Genomic DNA, 20374 nt, shown 5'->3' on the forward strand with positions numbered 1-20374 from the left:
TGCGCTGCGGCGTAAACTGGAACTAAAAAATGTCATTCATATAGAGTTACTTTTGTAACCATTTACATCACTTTGCGTGCCTGAAATATAATGAAAAAGTAATTTATATATTTTTTAAAATTATTACCGCTCAATAAATGGCACTAAACTACTTAATTATGATTTTTCAAATCCTCTCTAGTACTGACATCTTGCGTGCAATAGGAGAACCGATTGAGCGGCAAATGCTGGATCCGTATAGTCGCTTATAAACGCTAAAAAATGTCACCGAAGAATAAGTTTGTTTAATTCGGAACTTTGACAATAAAACGAGTGGTTACCTTGAACTAGTAAGTTTCGTCTATTTATCTCTCTTGCTCTTACATATTCGAGTGATAAAGGTAGAAAAAGCATTACATTTTTTAAAGTTCGCGTTATGTCCCGCTAGAAACGTTATATAAACTTATTATTAAACATGAAATAAGATTCCTAAGCAATAAGTAGGTAAGTAAATGTATTTATGGAGTACCATAATTAGCAGCAAGAAAATAAATCTAAGTTTATATGTTACGATAAAATAAATCGTAAAAAGGTACTATGTACATACTTGTTTTGTCTCTCTGCAGGAAAATTGTGTAAAAGTGAAACATTTGAGATTGCGTCGCGGTTCAAAGCAACGTTCCCTTCATTTGCCATATGAAGCAGGATTAAATTGTGTAGTTTTAAGTTCTCATGTAAGTGAATTGTCAAATGCTTAGTGAGAATAAAGAATCTTAATGCTTAAATTAACGCAGTGAATACATTACAAGCATCAGCGACTCTTAACTGCTTGCCAAGCTAAGATAGTAGCTGTATTTCGTTCCATTATATATACATATGAAATAAAAACTTTTGAATACATTTAACACCTTTATTTCATATAAATTGAAAAATAACTGACGGCATACATTTTCTTCACGGTCGCACAAATATTATCAGGACGAGTCGACAAGTTACTTTAAAGCAAGCATTGGTGAATAGGTGCATCCAGATCCAGATAAGGGAATGCATGGTTATTGCGCCAATCTCGGACCATTTGCGATTAGTTTGCTAGCTGGAGCGGGTTAACGAAAAACAGTAACTGGCGACGCTAACTGGCGCGGACGCGTGCGACGAATTTTACCTACAACCCGAGCACCCGCTCCGTGCACTCGCGCCAGCTAGCAAACGCCCTTAACCTTTTGAACGCCAAGAATACCTTAAGGCGTCGTAACTAGCTATGCTCAAAGCGTCATAAATACATTATAGCTGATATAGCCGCTGTCAGAGTAACCTTCACACTTTCAAGTAAGGTTTAGGGCATAGGGCGTCCGTCCGGGCTTACAGTATGAGCAACGCTAACTGGCGCGGACGCGTGCGACTGATTTTACTTACAAAGGCACCTGCGCGTGTTTGCCCGCTCCGTGCACTAGCGCCAGCTAGCGTTTGCTAGCGTTTGCCCTTAACCTTTTGAACGTCAAGAACACCTAAAGGCGCCGTCACTAGACATGATTTAAGGGCCAGGAACACATTAATGATTCTAGCTGTTATAATCGCTGTTAAAGTCCCTAATGTAATACTCATGCATTTTCAAGCTCACTTGCGCCCGTGACCTTGGCGTGTGAGTAACGTTTTTGTTTATGGCGTTCTACGGGTAAAGTATCAATGTCGTAATGCGTCGCTAGCGCGTTATTTTCGAATCGCACCCGTGCTCCCGTGTTGGACTGCACACGCGGTGTACACTTCTTGTTATTGTAACCGTTTGTGCGCCTAGATAACACAAGTACACATACACAACTCGCAAAATGCTCGCGTGCTCTTGTTTATATGTAAAGTACGTATTCTAGGGCCGGCCGCGGGTTGGACCCACGCGACCGGCGGGGCGGTGAGCGGCATACATTGGTCGCAATGCAAGCTGTAAAGCTAGTGCATGAGGGACGCGCGGCTTTCTCTCACCACATCTTTAGGTGTTCTTGCCGTTCAAAAGGCTAAAAGCACCTAATGAGGTAGCTTTACATTAGGTAGATGCTGGCCCACACGCCGATCCGGTGTGCAGGCTAAGGAAATCGCTATGTAGGCCAATTCGAAAGTGCAACTGACATTAACCCTTTACCAGGCCCCGAAGAACCAGCGTGTCTTAATACGTACTTTATATGCTGTTGCAACCGTATTGAACGCCTTGTAAAAAATGTATTTATGAAAGTCGGAGATCTTCCTTTAAACCAGAAATAAAAATGTGGGTTACGGTTATCCCATCGCCTGTCTAAGTAATGAACTGTCATACTAGATTTTGTCTTATTATATTCTTGATCAGGCCAAGGGATATATTCCACCCACATCTTATATCGGTTATAATAGTCAAGGTTTAACTCCAAATCTCCTACGAAACATTATATCAATCACTACTTACTTACGTGAGTTTTTATGACATGACAAGACAATTTACCGGGCCATGGGAAAAATAGCTCCCACACAGTTAAACTCTAATAAGGCCATGGGATAATGTCAACCCACATCCTAATTCTGGTCATACACAATAATGCATGAATATTTAGCAATGTTTACGATTACATTAGCTTTCAACACTCAAAATCTACAAAATATCAAAAAATTGTTCGACCTATGTACTTCTGTTTCATAGAAATTATGGAAAGTGTTCGAATTTCTCCGTAGTTTACTGAAATTAGCGTTCAAGTTAATTTAAACGGCTGCCGAAGATATATTACGCAATTTAGAAGCGTGTTCTGAATGAAGATCATAAAATAATATTTTCAGGGATTGACAAAATATTTTGTAGGTGGTTTGGAGTTAAAACCTGACTACGGTAAACGATATAAGATGTGGGTGGAATATATCCCTTGGCCTGGTAAAGGGTTAAACCAATTTTAGAATAATATTGGAATGATACCAGTTAGCTGTCATTCGTGCGTTCATTTCGCACTTATATGCATGTATTTGTGCGAGCGAGACGCCCGCAACTAACTGATATGATTCCAATATTACTCTAATATCGGTGTGCACGCCCCTTTTTTATTCACAAGCAAGGTAGGATTGAACCACTATAGAAGGCAGCGAAGAGGCCGGCAATGGAACTGGTAGCGTTCGATGGAGACAATCAGTTTTCTGTCAAATGCAAGTTCAAATTGGCCTGACTGTCTCACTCGCACACCGGAGCAGTGTTTCATATAAGCGTACTTTGTTATATCCAATTCAGCCAATCGACCCGCCCTATTCAGTAGGTTTCATCATCTCGATCCATCAGTTAAGTAACAATCTCTTCAATCTGGTGGATCGAGATGGTGGATCCTACTGGACAGATGGAACCTATGGATAGGAAAACGTTATGCTCAACAATTTGGTAGCAGAAGCGATGTGGATTTTTTAAAATCGCGACTGTGTCATTGACATAATATATCTGAGGACGGGCCTTACGGGCAATAAGAATGAGACCAGTACAGCGGTGTTACGCACACGAGTTTGATTGAGCCAATCGTGCAGTCTAACGCCACAAGTACCACAACGTGATTGGTTGATGAGTTCGCATTACGCACGCGATTGATCGCATCTAGTTGCGTTAGACAGCACGATTGGCTCGAATTTGTGAATGAAACAACTGAACTAGCACTATCGTTATTGCCCCTAAGGTCGGTCCTTAGATATATGGTAAGCGTCAGGATGGCGGTGGACCTCAGCGAATTTCAAAGAAATATTTATAAACATATTGTACCTTCCTGTGTACCTCAGTGTACCTTTAATAGAAACCAGTGTACCTTTCCCCAAAACGAGATATTTTACAAAACGGTCAACCCGCCAACCTGACGTCAGGATGGCGGGTGGACCTATGAAATCTTGCATTATACCGCACTAAAAGTATGCAGTTATATTGTGCATGAGCTTAGCCTAGCTTGTTTTGGGGAGAGGTACACCGGTTTCTATTTCTATTTACAGAGGTACACTGAAGGTACAGTCACCATCATATATATCGGAGCGGCCAAGGTACCCACGAATATCTGAACATGCCTCTACTGTCAAGGGGTTAGAGTGCGTGTTTAGATATGTTTGAGCACCTCGGCCACTCCGATATATCTGATGGCGACTGTACCATATAACTGCATACTTTTAGTGCGGTATAATGCAAGATTTCATATGTCCAACCGCAATCCTGACGTCAGAATGGCGGGTGGACTTTTTCTTAAATATCTCGTTTTGGGTTAGGTACACAGAAGGTACAATATGTTTATAAATACTTATTTACTGCTGTGGCGCAGCGACCCGAAGTGGATCTTGGCCTCCGACACCAAAGACCGCCATGCTTCTCTGTCCAAAACCGTTTCCATCTAGTCGACGGCGCCGAGTTCGCTAAGGTCTTTTTGCATTTCGTCTCTCCAGCGGGACCTACCTAGGATGTCTAGACGGTCTTTGGCCATTTGGAACTTCAGAGTACGCCCTCCAGGCTGCACGATCCTCACCCATCTGGACTACGTGTCCGAGTCATCGGAGTCTGGCAGCGCAAAAAATCCTAGGACCCACACGTGGAGAGGATGGAACCTGGAGACTCCACAGGAATCAGGAGATTGAAGATCTGGTATCCGAGCCGAACGTCATTGGATGTTTATAAATATTTCTTTGAAATTCGCTGAGGTCCACCCACCATCTAGACGCCAGATGTCAATCCCGTGTGCGACCGCCCTTAAAGCGGTGTATTATCTCTAGTCTCTCCAATATGTTCTCCTGGATTGATATTTTAGGTAAAAACTCACATTTCGCTATATTTGTCCATAGTAAATACTAATTCAAAAACTACTGTAGGGCCTAAAATCTGTGATAGTAATGTAGAAATAAATACTGTTGACAGGCGGTCAACGGTATTTAGTACAATAATTACACTAAAACAATTCATATAGAATACAGAACCTATGAATAATATATACCTAGAGAATCTAACTTTAATGCAATATAATTGAACAAAAGAAATACATTAGTACGAGTAGTACGATCAACCTATATGTCTATTTTTAATAGTCTTAATGTTCGTGTATCGGTTCTGTATTCTATGGCCATTAATTATGCTTTATTTTTCAACTTTCTTTGACTACACACAAGTACACATTATATTTGCTTTTTTCTTGAACTTTATCTTGCCCATGATCGATTCTTCTTATGTCGATGCATCCTCATTATTGCCGTATGGTTTCTGAAAATACAATAACAGTTTTTGTATTGTTTTCTAATACCTATGTTTGAAGTCGGTTTCCTATTTTTAAGAGAAGTTTTTTTTTCATGTAAGTACCGTCAAGTGGGGTAAATTAGAGCAGATGGGATACCTATCGACAATTATGTCAATAAACAGTTTTAAGTTCCATCAAGAATTGAGAGGTTGCCTCAATTTCCTCATGGAACCCATGATGTAAGCTAGACCTTTACACAAATATTCCTTAAACCTCGTTAAGCAAGTAGCTTCTTTACAAACATAACAAAGAAGACAAATCGTCTAGCGTGAAATACGCATCGTTAAAGAGTTCTTTTCTGGTCCTGATCAGAAGTTCCACTTCTTCAAATAGCACTTTTTTGAATGGCAATGCTTGGTCTGTTGATGAAACTAAAAAACGCCTATAAGATTTGGGGAGTTCCTTCAATTCCTCGTGGTTTTGTCAAAAATAGGACCATCTTGGAACTATATACCCACTTTCAAACGATAACTAATTTTCAACATTGGTTCAGAAATGACGAAGATCTTACTTAACATATATACAAAAAAAAAGTTTTTGAAGTCGGTTAAAAAGTAGTATCTTTACAATACTTCCGTTCTTTTACTAAGAGGGATGACTACTACAATTTGCTTACTAAATAAGGGCTTACTTACTATTAGTATCAGATTGGAGTCGACTCGAGAGTCGATAAAATGGGCGTCGCTACCCTTTCCGGGTGGGGGGATTTCACCGCATGAAAAAGAGACACATATAGTGAGTTCTTACTGTTCTACCAAACTACATATATAAAGTAGTCGTACTTTTTGAGTCAAATTAGTTTCATTCTAAAGGTGCGACGTAATGGCCTGAAGCCCGCTCTTAGCATACCTAGTTATACTACTTATTTGATGGATATTGGTGTCAATTTATAATACGTTTAATTATTCATTGTCTTTACCTAATTATCTTTACCTTTTGCCGACCGGTTTGGCCTAGTGGGTAGTGACCCTGCCTATGAAGCCGATGGTCCCGAGTTTGAATCGCGTAAGGGCATTTCTTTGTGTGATGAACACAGATATTTGTTCCTAAGGCATGCGTGTTTTCTTTGTGTATACGTAAATATATATTTATCTAAATAAGTATGTTTAACGTCGCCTAGTACCCATAGTACAAGCTTTGATTAGTTTGGGGCCAATCTGTGTAAGATTGTCCCTACATATTTATTTATTTATTACCTAACGTAACCTGGCTAGCTGTGTACCCGGCTTTTATACTCTGAAACTGGAACTAGTAACAGATAAGAGTCGATTGATGTTTTTTTTTTAAAGATACTTATACTTAAATAGAATTACTTACCTATGTTTAATTAAAAGAAAGACTACTTACCTATACATAATAATCCTTACCGTTCTAACCTATTTAACCTACCTACCTACTTTTAATAGTAGCAGTTCGGTTCACTTAGTAGAAATACCTGTTCTAAGAATAATGAAAAAGAAAGAAGAGTAATAAAAATAAAGAATCTGGAAGTCGTTGAGGTGTTCCGTTCTTCATCAGCAATTCTACTTCATCAAATGTCACTTTATTGAGTAAAAATGCTTGTAATATTGATGAAAATCCTAAAGTGACTACACAATATACAATATGAGAAGCTCCTTCGGTTTCTCGTAGAACCTGTCGTCAGAACTGGAGCTTGACACAAATGTTCCTTAAAAGCCTTACATCCTATAAACGAAATAAAATAAAAAAACGCCTAAGGTAAAATACTTGTCGTTGAAGAGTTCCATTTTGCTCAATATCAGCAGTTTTCACTTCATCAAATGTCACTTGTTCAAATAAAAAAAACTTGATATGTTGACGAAAATCCTCAATTCCTCCCAATTGAGAATTCAAATCGATTTAAAATCCTCAATTCCTCGTTGAATCCATCATCATAACTGGACCTTGACACAAATTTTTCCTAAAAACCTAGCTTGCTACAAACTTAACAAAGAATAAGAATCGCGCGCGTTGAAGAGTTCCGTTCTGGACAACATCAGCAGTTCCACTTGATCAAATATAACTTTTTTTTAAATAAAATACCTAGAGATATTGATGAAAAAAAAAACTATATGTATTTCTATAAGGTTTGAGGTGTCCATCATCAGACCAAATTGATCAAATATAACTTTTTTTAAATAAAACACCTAGAGATATTGATGAAAAAAAAAAACTATATGTATTTCTATAAGGTTTGAGGTGTCCATCATCAGACCTAGACACTAGATACTGGTGTCTAGCACAGATATTTCTTAAGAACCTTACTTTCTACAAATTTAAAAGTTCCGAGGAATTGTTCGGATTAATCTCTGCCGCCTCTTTCCGTCACCGCTTTACGCAACATCATTTATATCTTCACCACTTAGATGGTTGGCGATCCTCAACTGTGCATTTCTCTAGAAACTTCCTGCCTCATACAGCTAAACTATGAAATGATCTGTCGCATGCGGTATTTCCGGCCTAATACGATCTTTAAAACTTTAAGGAAAGAGCGTATTCCTATCTTAAATACCGGCACCGCACTTACAATCCCTATGGTGTAACAGGTGTCCATGGCCAGCGGTAATCGCTTACCATCAGTTGATTCGTCTGCTAGTTTGCCTCTTATATCACAACAAACAAAAGAAGAAAGAAATCTCGCGCGTTGAAGAGTTCCGTTTTAGTCAACATCACTAGTTCCACTTCATCAAATGCCACTAATGTGAATAAAAAAAGCTAAAGATATTGATGAAAATCCAAAATGACTATATGCCTATAAGAATTGAGGAGAATGAGGAGTTCCCTCGCTTTCTCATGAAACACATCATCAGAACTGTACTTCGACAAAAATGTTTCTTGAGAACCTTACTCGCTACAAACTTAACAACGAAGAAAAATTGCGCACGTTGGAGTTCCGTTTTGGTTAACATCAGTAGTTCCACATCATCAAATGTCACTTTTGTGAATAAAACTTGATAATATGTTGATGAAAATCCAATAAGTACTATATATATATACCTATAACATTTAAGAAATTCCCTCGATTCTTCATGGGACCCATCATCAGACCTTTACCTTGGCACAAATGTTCCTAAAAACCTTAGTACTTAAAACTTACTTGGTACAAACTTAACTAATAAAACAAATCGCGCGCGAGTTGGCGAGTTCCATTCTGGTCAACATCAGCTGTTACACTTAGTCAAATGACAATTTACTAATAAAAATGCTTGATATGTAAATAAAATCCCAGAAATTATTACATGTATGCCTATAAGATTTTAGGAATTCCCTCGATTCTTCATGAAACCCATCATCAGAACTGTACTTTGACAAAAATGTTTTTTAAGAACCTTACTTGCTACAAACTTAACGAAGAAAAATTGCACGCGTTGGAGTTCCGTTCTGGTCAACATCAGTAGTTCCACATCATCAAATGTCACTTTTGTGAATAAAAGTTGATAATATGTTGATGAAAATCCAATAAGTACTACATATATGCCTATAGCATTTAAGAAATTCCCTCGATTCTTCATGGGACTTATCATCAGACCTTTACCTTGACACATATGTTCCTAAAAACCTTAATACTTAAAACTTACTTGCTACAAACTTAACTAATAAAACAAATCGCGCGCAAGTTGGCGAGTTCCATTCTGGTCAACATCAGCTGTTACTTTTAGTCAAATTACACTTTTTTAATAATAATGCTTGATATGTAAATAAAATCCCAGAAATTATTACATGTATGCCTAAAAGATTTTAGGAATTCCCTCGATTCTTCATGAAACCCATCATCAGAACTGGACATTGATGTATTAAGTACACCTTAAGAACCTTACTCACTACAAGCTTAATAAAGAATACAAAACGTGTGCGTTAAAAAGTTCCGTTCTGGAACACATCAGCAGTTCCACTTGATCAAATGTAGCTTTTTTTTTAATAAAACGCCTAAAGATATTGATGTAAATCCAAAAAAAAAATTTATGTATTTCTATAAGGTTTGAGGTATCTATCAGACCTGGATCTAGACACAGATGTTTCTTAACAACCTTACTTTCTACAAACTTATCAGGACAAATCTATTACGGCGAGTGTTCCATCGAATTGCTCGGATTAATCCTTGCCGCTTCTTTTCGTCAGCGCTCTACGCTACAACATTTTTATTATCACCACTTAGATGGTTGGCAGTCCTCAACTGTGCATTTCTCTAGAAACTTCCTGCCTCATACAGCTAAACTATGAAATGATCTGTCGCCTGCGGTATTTCCGGACCAATACGACATTTAAAACTTTAAGAAAACAGCGTATTCCAATCTTAAAGGCCAGCACCGAACTTACAACCCCTATGGTTAAGCAGGTGTCCATGGGCGGCGGTAATCGCTTACCATCAGGTGTGACGTCTGCTCGTTTGCCTCTTATATCATAAAAAAAACAAAGAAGAAAACTCTCGCGCGTTCAAGAGTTCCGTTTTGGTCAACATCAGTAGTTCCACTTCATTAAATGCCACTAGTGGGAATGAAAAAGCTTAAGGTATTGATGAAAATCCAAAATGACTATATGCCTATAAGATTTGAGGTGTTCCCTCGCTTCGTCATGGAACCCATGGTCAGACCTTTACCTTGACACAAAGGTTCCTAAAAACCTTGGTACTTGAAACTTACTCGCTACAAACAGCAAAGAAGACAAATCACGCGCGTGGAAGAGTTCTGTTTCTGATCAACATCAGCAGTTCCACTTCACCAAATGTACTTACTTACCACCCATTTATTTGAAACAGTACCTAGGTACTCCATTTTGATGCCGCCAGCTTGAAACTTCAATGGCCTCAGTGTCCGATGAACAACTTAAAAATGCTGAAAGTAATAACAATTATAATAAGTTGGGGAGTAGCGACCTTACACACCCGAGTGCTCCTGGGGAGTTCTGTTACCTGCAAGGAGGGTGGGTGGGACAGGATTCTCTGCCTCTGGCTTGCCTTAGACGGCCGGCCACAGTGGATTCGTTAGAGCTATAAGCTCCAGGGGTGGAAGTGAACCATGCATAAGACGCGATTTGGCACAGTAGCTGCTTGGGTAGAAAGCGGCGTACACCTCTCAACACCCCTGAGCCGCTCACACCGGTGTTACCGGCTCAAGAGCCATCCTAGATGTCGCTTTTTGTGGGGGCGAGTCGCCGTCTGCCGGAAATAAAATTGAATACCGTTTTATTAGGTAGGCGTCCGGTTTTTTTATTTCATAGCCCAGTATTTATTCCATCGCTTTTACCCAATAGCCCGGTTCATTTTAGATTCTATAAACTCTCAAATAATCTTTACACCCTGGCGGGTGCTGCCTCTGCGTGCGACCCATAATACGGGCAAGGGCAGCATCCGATCGGAGTACCCCTTACATTTCATTAAGGTGGCCAAAGGGCTCTACGTGTTGCTTCGGCTCCGCGCACGGTCCGTAACCTTATTGTTCCATGATAGGACATACGATAATAATAACAATAAATAAATATTATAGGGACATTCTTACACAAATTGACTGAGTCCCACGGCAAGCCGAGAAGGCTTGTTTTGTGGGTACTCATACAACGACATAATAATATATAATATACAAATACTTAAATACATAGAAAACATCCATGACTCAGGAACAAATATCTGTGCTCATCACACAAATAAATGCCCTTACCGGCATTCAAACCCAGGATCATCGACTTACTTGGCCAAACCGGTCGTGAAAAAAAGAGCAAAAAAAAAAGAAAAAAATAAGATATGTCAAAAGAAAATGCGATTTGGAAACGTTATTCGCCGCTTAAAAGACTTTAGATATCTGGTTCACAGCATTTATTTGGTGCTGATATAATGCCTGCAATATTACCAGAGTACCTACATTAAAATATGAATAAATTATCATAAATTCAAAAGGTGGTCCCTATAACAGTTCATTTTTACGTGGAAAAATGGCTTTCATGTAAAATGTTTGTCAGACATATTTTTGGAAGTATAGTACAATCATTAACTTAGAAATATAGGTAACATTTCACGAATAAAAATACGGTAACACATATTGTTAATTATTTTTTTTAACTTATCCTACGCAAAATAGAATTGGAGAAACTGACATAGGGACTATCATTCGACACGACACGTATAGTAAAGTATGAATCCGCTCTAAGTCTCCTTACATAGACAGTGGGAAGTAAAATAATTCTTGTTCTGAAAACATTAAAATGTAAAATGATTAGGTAGGACAATCCAAACTTCTAAGGTCGCGTAGATCAGAAGTAGATATGAATTTGTTCAACAATACGATAGGAAACTTTTCAGCATTTACATTGGCGCATTTTTTTCTGGAATACTATCTAAATTGCACTTTATATATATGCTACATTTTTTATATAATTTGGAGCCTTTATTTTCCATGGAGTCGAACGCTATATAGTAGCTATACGAGAAAAAATAATACTTTTATCTTACCTACCCCATGAATAGTGAAGATCATCAAGGAGCATACTCTCCGAGATCAATGGAATGGAGTGTCTTTCGATTGGAGAAAATTATAGCGCATTAAAATATACTATTTTGTAATTACAATGTTGAATATTTTAAATTGCGTGTTTTGACAATTATTGTTGACATTATTATATTCAGAGTCATCTTGACATAACTTTAGAAATCCATAAACTAGTCTATACTTTTTAAAATGATGGAGTAAGACCAAGGCCTGTCGACTTCCTTAGAAAGATATGACGCTTCATAATTGCGCATGTGAGGTCTGACGCTCTGGAAATAGATACCAGTTATTAATATAAAAATATTTTGCTACAGCAACATTGCTCCTATCTGACTTTGTCTATTCAACTTTGGGAACAAATAAAAACATTTTTATCAAATATTTTGATTTATGTCACACTACCATATGTAAATTATTATTATTTTATATAAATTATTACCTATTTCAGTTTGTCTTTGTCTATGTTCATAAAATCTATGGAGGTCAGAGGCACATATCGGTATATCCATAAAGCCTTGCACTTGGGTCTGGCCGGTTATAACATAGATAAAAGTCTGCAATGTCAATGCTGTCAAAGTAATTGACTATTTTCATTTTCAAAACTATCAGTTTTCATATAAAATTATTAAATAACGATTTATGTTCTTGAAATAGATTTATTGATTAATTTTTAAAATTAAAAATCCACCGCACAGTATCTCCGCTCAGACTCGGTTAAAGTTTAATCCATTGTACTAAACTAAGAAACAACAATTATTTCAAGGTAAGAAATATTTTAATCTATAAATAAAATAAGTGTACTATTGCCAAATTCAAATACATAAATTTAATCTTACCACCCTCTTAAGTCCCACGGACGCCCTATCGCATCCAAAATTACAATCAAAATTCATCATAGATGTAAAATTTTACATTGTTTTAGCCGGCAATTTAGAACTCTGGTAGCTATTAGCAAGGTTAGTAATTAGGGACATAGGTTATAGTATTGTTTAAAATGTGACTGTTTTGTTTTAGAGGGTGAACTTGAGAAAATAATCCATCATTTCCTTGGAAAGGCTCAAAATCAAAAGGCACGGATCCGCCACATAATTCCGACTAGTTGTAGTTTCTCGGTGACCATCAACAAGACCGCTGCATTGAGCTGTGGAGCAGAAAGTGTCCGACAGTCGGCTAGATGTAATAACAACTTTGTCTGTTATATATTCATGTAATTTTTAGTTTTTTGGGCTGATATATGTGATATGATTATAAGTTACACTAATTGCAATTGTGGAGTAAAATCAGATGTGCCAAAGATCATGTTTTAGATATATAAAAAGCTATATTAAATGCAATAAATAGTATATGTATATATATAAAATTGTTTTTATCATGAAGATTTTAATGACTTCTATTTATTGTTATGAAGGTGATCTGGGAATTAAAACATGCGCTAAAAATAGACGACCTAAATATAAATAACGCCTTAAAAAAATCAAAAGATAATCACACGCACAGGATAGGTTAACTATTTGGTACCCACATCAATAATGAACCGAAATTACCGACCTGTGGTCTCATTGAATAAAATTCATATAGGTATGTAGATATTATATGGAAGTGTCACAGTTAGTTCAACAAGCCCCGTCCGATACATAAATTTGTATAGAAAATGACTTTTTTCCTGCCTATTGTATGTTTTTCGAACGAATTAAGCTCTTTTGATCCTAATATATAGGAATAAAAATATTTATAACTTGATAATAAACTGTATTGTTACCTTTTATATTGAAAAAACTTTAAAATATAGATATCATTATCTCTTAGGACAAAAGATGCCTGTGATTTTGATTAATATGTAACATAATATTTTTTTATTTGATAGATACTAATTTAAAAACCTCACCCCAACAAAAACAAAAAATGAAAAAATACAAAAAGAAATTCCGTCGCCGGGATTCGAACCCAGAACCACTAGCTAGAACTGGATCACTACCTACCAAAACCCGCCAGGCTAAACCGGTTGTCAATTTTAGTACTGAGATACAAAGAGAGCGCCACTAGTATAAACGAACTTTTGAAAGGGGCATTTTTTTGTATGGAGTTAGCGTTCTTCTCCTAGTGAGTATTATATTCTTTGAGTAAGACTGACGAGATTACCGCTATGTATAAATGCTTTACGTCAAGTAGAATTTTGCTTTAGAGCGACATCTGGCGTTGAGTAGAAAAGTTACGGCGTAATTAACTACAATTAATTAACTCATTAAATGGTTTTATTTTGATCCCTGCAACGATTTGACCCCAGCTATATTATACAAAAAATAGCTTATAAAAATACTTTTCACATGATATACATGGCATTTGTATACACTCTTATTTCGCTGTGTATCAAGTAATTTTTAGAATGGCGATTTTTTAAAACTGTACATTGTGTCCCTTTAAATACTTTATCATTGGTGTTGATACAAAAAACATAAAGCATTTTTTATATTCTTTCGAATAAAATACGCTAAAACTTTTTATATCTCGCGTATAAGGAAATATAACTGCTTATATGCGCAACTTCTTTTTTTATATAGCTCGGTCCCTGCAAGTTGTCCAAGGTTGGTGCCATACAATAAAATAATACTACGATTAAGAGCTTTAAAACAACATATGTCTCAACAGTATACATCCATGGGACACTCCCCATACAAAAGTGCCCATTGTCCTTTGGAGTATTTTTGATCAATCACCGACACCTGTAAATTTTCTACCGCTTTACACTTTAAAAGTTGAATGTCCAATTCATCATTTATGTTTTCTTTGTATTTAATGAAAGCAACTGCAATTGGTTTCAATATTATTAACCAACTAAAACTGTGGTTTTTTGCTCCAGTCATGGGATGTATGGCGCCATTCTTTTTCAAACTAACAAAATCAATGACAAAATAAATTGAAGCAGCTCTTTATCTCTTGTTTATGGTAAAATGTTGACAGCGATTAAAAGCTGATGGTAAATATTTGTTTTACAGGATTTGTCTATACCATCCCATCATTGGTGCCTGTTCTTTTATAGGGGTGTTTACTATATCCGTATTTGATCAATTATTACAACTAGAGTACAAAGTTATCGGAAATATTACCATGGTATGGTAAGTTCAAAAGCTCTCTCTTCGCGCTGTCTACTAGCGTCGGTCCGTTGACAATCTATATTATTACCACCAGTTAGGCAGGACAAAGAATCGTGAGTAGCAATAGGGACCGTGCGCTATAAAGATTTGTCACCTTGTGGCCTTAAGGCGCCGTGAGTTCAGGTCGCAGCTCGCTGAGTACTGAGCAGACAGCCGTGCGTGTCCGGCATCGCAGTTATCATTGATATTGAACTGGTATTTACAGTACATATTCGACGGTCCCAAGTAACACTGTCGGATCTACAAAATCGTCATTTTCGTTTTATTGCATTAATGATCTTAAAACATCCAAATTTATAATATGACATTTTCAGAATTTTACATTTCTCTCTATTTTCCGAAATAATATGTCACAAGAATGTCGTATCTTACACAGCGTCCGGTTTACAATGTCGGATGTCGCGTTGCAACAATGTTAGCGGGTACGCGGGTAGGGCGACTTGGTCGTTTGTGCCAGTACCCACAATATTGTATGGATAAGCGCCGACTTCGCGAGCTCCTCGGCACATATTTAAAAAAGCCAAGATTTTTTGATGTTTTAAATCATTATGGCAAGTAATCGGTCCAAACGGATGTTACAATCAGTTTTGGCTGCAGGCAGTGAAAATATTCCACGAAAAAAGAAGACACAAAATGCCGTGAGTTCAAGTCACATCCTTTTTTCTGAAGATAATATGGGTAAGTACAATGTCACTAAAGTATAAATATTACAATATTTGTTTATTGTTTAAAAATACCATACGTGGTGTTTCTTGTGGTTTATTTAGATTTTTTTTAACTAGGTTGGTGTGCCCATACTATAATGTTGGTTATGGTAGTTGCGACAATATTCATTGGATTATGACAATTTATTGTGTTGTATGTGGTACTTCCGACATTGTTACATGGAACAAAATTATAACTTATGTCGTAAATAGCATATCCGACGTTATTTCATGGATATAAAATTACTGCTTATGTTCTATGTTACACTACCTTCGTTATTTACGGAAAATTATTTACTATTTAGGTCGTAAGTTACACATCCGACAATTTTGTATGGATTTTATCAGATTATTTCTAGTTTTAAGTGGCATAACTGACTACTTTAAAGAGACTTTGTATTATTTATACCTGCTGAATGTTTCACACTTATCTAAACTTATCATTTGTAATGAAGTAGTAGTATTGAGCACTTGCTCTTGCACTTGTATAAGCCGTAACGCTTTAGCCACATACGCCTTAGAGTGAGCTACCATTTAGTTTATTACGTTTTATATACTATTACGTTTTTAATCACATCGGTGAAAACTAATAATTTACGTGTTTTTCGTCGGTGCACCTTGCACCAGAATCGCCGATTCCAGAGCATAATGAAGATGATTTAATCCAGTTGCAATATTTACTCAGAGATGTTTTTAATGACGAAATTGAAAATGGCAAGTGTGACGAGGATGTTTCACCGATTCCAGGTGAAGAAGAAATTATACCACCATCATCAGCAGATTTAGAAAAATATGAAAGTTCTACTTTAAGACCATATATTGCTAGTTCAAGTGCAGTTAACGTTACTGTAATTGGAAATCTTGATGTAAAGTTAGAAAACTTCCCTGAAATGCCTACAGAAATAGATAACCCGACGAGAAGATCTCCTCGTGTCTTATCAGGTATTATAGAGGTAGAATCTACCGCAGGATAAATTTCCAGGCATGCATAATATTACCCTTACATCATCTCGTGTGATAGATACTACTGTTTTAGATTCAGAAAGTAATCCACAAAATGCGTCTGATACACCAGTTCCTTCTCCTATTCACTCATCTCATCATAATTGCAATAGCCAATTCTGCTCGAATTGTTCGCCTATTCAGAATGATTCTACATATCCAGATTTTGATGCTCCAATGCCATCAACGGTTGCAACTATTGGCAGCCCTTACACGCCTTCTACAAGCAAGCCACGTAAAAAAACTTATAAAACTGAGAGAGTAAAAAAAGAAAAGTCCATAAAGAAAATTGTACTGTGTATAATTGCGGTGATAAAACAGGGAAATGCTATATGTTGCATTGCAAAACGTGGATCTAATACAATTTTATAAAAGAACATGCTCAAAAAGGTGTCGAGGAATTTCGCTTTTGGTCTGACAACTGTGGCGGTCAAAACCGAAATCGCATTGTTTTTACATTGTATATGCCAGAGAATTTAATGTCACTATCACTCATCGATTTTTAGAAAAAGGTCATACTCAAAACGAGGGTGATAGCGTCCACTCAGTGATAGAAAGAGCTAGTGTGCGTAAAATGATTTATGTTCCTGAGGAGTGGTACTGCTTAGTTCGATGGGCGAAGTCAGAAGGTGAGCCATATGTTGTTCATGAAATGGGCACGAGTGTTTTTTATAATATCAAAAAGTTGTTAAAACTAAATATTGGGCAAAGAACATATCTAATGAAAAAGTGCAATGGAATCGTCTTAGGGAAGTGAAGGTGAATAAAACAGAATTCGACAGGCTTGAATATAAATGTCAAATTGGCCAATTTCCAAAAACAATTGTGGTTGTTAAGTGTCCAACTCGCAACAATACACAGTGATTAGCAAAAGAATTTCAACTCATGAATGCTTATGATGGACCACTTCCCTTGACTTATGCTAAGCACAAAGATTTAGTCGATTTGAGCAATAGTGGTATAATCCTGGAAAAATACCATCAATTTTATAAGGCTCTCATTCACCAGGAGAAAGGCCAAAAGAAAAAAAGAAACGTGCAAGGTGATTCGTATACTGATAGTGATACTGATTAAAGGTCGCGTTTCTTCTTCTTTAAAGTGTAGTCCTTTTTGCTAATTAATGACATATTTTGTTGACTATTCGTTTAATAGTAATCTGTGATTTAATGTTGATTTGAATCAATAATATATGTAATATATATATTATTTTGTTTTATCTAAATCAATATATTTCTCATATGTTGGAATAAATCATATATCAATTAAAATGTTTTATTTTAAACACATAACACATCATCTAACTGTCGTATCTCACCACTAGAAGAAATGCACAACACAGGTAATTTAGTCATAAATGACACATGCGACCCATATTATTATCTATTGTCCAATAAAAAAAGGCGTTAGTGACAATATACGACCATTTTATATGAACCATATCCAAACAAAAAAGTAGTATGTGACACATCCGACAAAATCGTTTAAGAATCTCCAGGCAAAAATGTCGGTTGTACTATTTCTGAGGTTTCCTCAAGTATTTTCTTATTTTTACTTATGCACATTTTTAGAGTATCTAAAAATAGTAACTATTCCCAAATTTTATAAGTTAATATCATAATTTGACAATTTTATAGAGTCAAAACCTGTTTGCAAAACTTTGATTGGCTCTGCTGGAAAGTAGTCATTTTGCAGATCCGACAGTGTTACTTGGGACCGTCGATATGGTGCTACGTTACCGCACTAGTGCGAATATTAGCATATTACGTTACTGTGTCGAACATTTAAAGGGTCATATGTACTGTGAAACGTTGTACGATACATACTTGTATCGTAATGTACTATTTTAGTTAGTTTTAACAAAATTGATGAGTTCGATCTAAAATAAAATTACGTAATTAAAGAAGCAATTTTCATGTTAAAAGCTTTTGTGCAAAAATATTAACATTTAAAATTTGCATTGCCTATTTCCCAGCTCTCTATTCTCTAAAGGTTGTCTGGAAGAGATCGCTTCTTAGCGATAAGACCGCCTGTTGTTACCTAACTTTTACGCGTTTTTTTCATTTCCTGTCTATTTTTAAATGTATGGTGCACAATAAAGAATATTTACTTACTTACTTACTTACTTATTCTCGTAAGGTCCAAGGTGCTACACATAGTACTAAATACTTAAAAGTAATTTAAAACATTTTAAATTGGAACAGTTTCAATTTTTTTCTTTCGTCCCATTTTAAATCAAAATAAATTCAACCATATTTGCTTCATAATTGATTTCATATTTAACTGTTCTTTGTTTGTATGGAGTATACATGTGTGTTTGCATGGACAATGAAATCCTTGCATAAGAGTGTGTGTATGAGTGTAGCTCTTTTATATTACCTGAACAGTACGTTGTTGCATGTGTGAGTGCTGTATGCTATTGGGCGGCGCTGCGGGCTGCGGAGACTGCGATTGCGCCGGAACTTCAACCGCCTTCGTCGGCGTCGATGGCATGGGCACCGCCTGTGATAACAAAAACGGTATAAAACAAGAAAATAAAGTGTCATTTTATCGATATGATTCGTGTTAAGTGACATACGACTGATATCGGCACTACATTTTGACGTTCAAGCCCAAAATGACATCAAATTATTGTAGTCTTATTATTATATGAAAATATTTTGATTTGTGTTAATTCAAGTAGAAACACTAATATATAAATTATAAACTGAAATAAGTTCAAATAACAAGAGTGATTTTGTTATGTATTGTCTCGAATAGGGGCAGGGAGTAGGTAGAGAAATACCTTATGCGTGATAGAATAAGAACGTATAGTCTGTTAAAACCTGCCTATTTATACACGTTAGATTGCGCTGATACATGCAATATGCGTTTATGTTGCAGTAATCCAAAGTGTCACTGCTAAACACTGAAAATGGCTAATTGCCGTATTACAAGATGTCGTTTACAAAAGAAAAAGGGCTCCATAATCGAACCAGCATCCTCTGCATTCGTGGCAGATGCCTTGTTCGCTCGGCGGTATGGGCAAGCGAAAGTGAAGGTGTCCGCGGACAAAAAAAATCTTTCTCTTTACAGGTCGCATTTTTAAACAGCAATGCTTGTGAAATTTGGTGAGCAGGTTCGGTGAACATGTAATTTTTTAGATTTTTTTTTGCAGAGCCACTACATGTAACCTGCAGCTGCTGCGGCGGGTTGTGCCGCTCCTGCTCGCGCTCGGCGGCGGCCGCGGCGCTCGGCCCGCTCACGGTCTCCACCACCCGCATCAGGATGCACGCGCGGGGGCCGTAGCTTTGTGCCTGGAACAAAAGAAGACATTTATGATGACATTCAAATTCCACCTATATTTGCTACTATATCGTTTACGTCAACTGTCGCTTCCCTAAAGTTATAAACTTATAACCTGTAATAGGGAATATTACGCGAAACTCAGCGACATGACAGTAGAAATACACGCACTCCAGCGTGCACACCAGCACCATGATGTCGCGCAGCATCAGGAGCAGCACACGTAACACTAGAACCCGGCTGCACTGACCTCGACGGTGACGAGCGACACGAGCGTGGCGACCAGGCCGGGCGCGCGCGCCACGCACTCGCCCGCGCGGTCGCCCAGCGACGTCAGCGCGTACACGCACTCCAGCGTGCACACCAGCACCATGATGTCGCGCAGCATCAGGAGCAGCACACGTAACACTAGAACCCGGCTGCACTGACCTCGACGGTGACGAGCGACACGAGCGTGGCGACCAGGCCGGGCGCGCGCGCCACGCACTCGCCCGCGCGGTCGCCCAGCGACGTCAGCGCGTACACGCACT

At 37.4% G+C, this 20374-nt stretch overlaps 1 protein-coding gene and 1 long non-coding RNA gene across 2 annotated transcripts in view; both read right to left on the reverse strand.

Annotated features, from left to right (window-relative positions):
* LOC133524990 (AT-rich interactive domain-containing protein 2) overlaps nt 1-20374 on the reverse strand; it is a 61512-nt gene that overhangs the window by 29425 nt on the left and 11713 nt on the right. Inside the window, exons 10-11 of the mRNA XM_061861170.1 lie at nt 19733-19855; nt 18939-19061 (exon numbers count right to left, since the gene is read on the reverse strand). Of these exons, the coding sequence (XP_061717154.1) occupies nt 18939-19061; nt 19733-19855 (246 nt within the window). The remainder of the gene's footprint in view (nt 1-18938; nt 19062-19732; nt 19856-20374) is intronic.
* On the reverse strand, nt 876-9176 carry LOC133524977 (uncharacterized). Its single transcript, XR_009800499.1, has 2 exons — nt 5861-9176; nt 876-5191 (listed from the first exon to the last, which is right to left on the reverse strand). It is a non-coding gene; the product is annotated as an uncharacterized LOC133524977 (long non-coding RNA).

This window comes from Cydia pomonella, chromosome 14 (genome assembly GCF_033807575.1).
Source record: "Cydia pomonella isolate Wapato2018A chromosome 14, ilCydPomo1, whole genome shotgun sequence".
Taxonomy (NCBI): domain Eukaryota; kingdom Metazoa; phylum Arthropoda; class Insecta; order Lepidoptera; family Tortricidae; genus Cydia; species Cydia pomonella.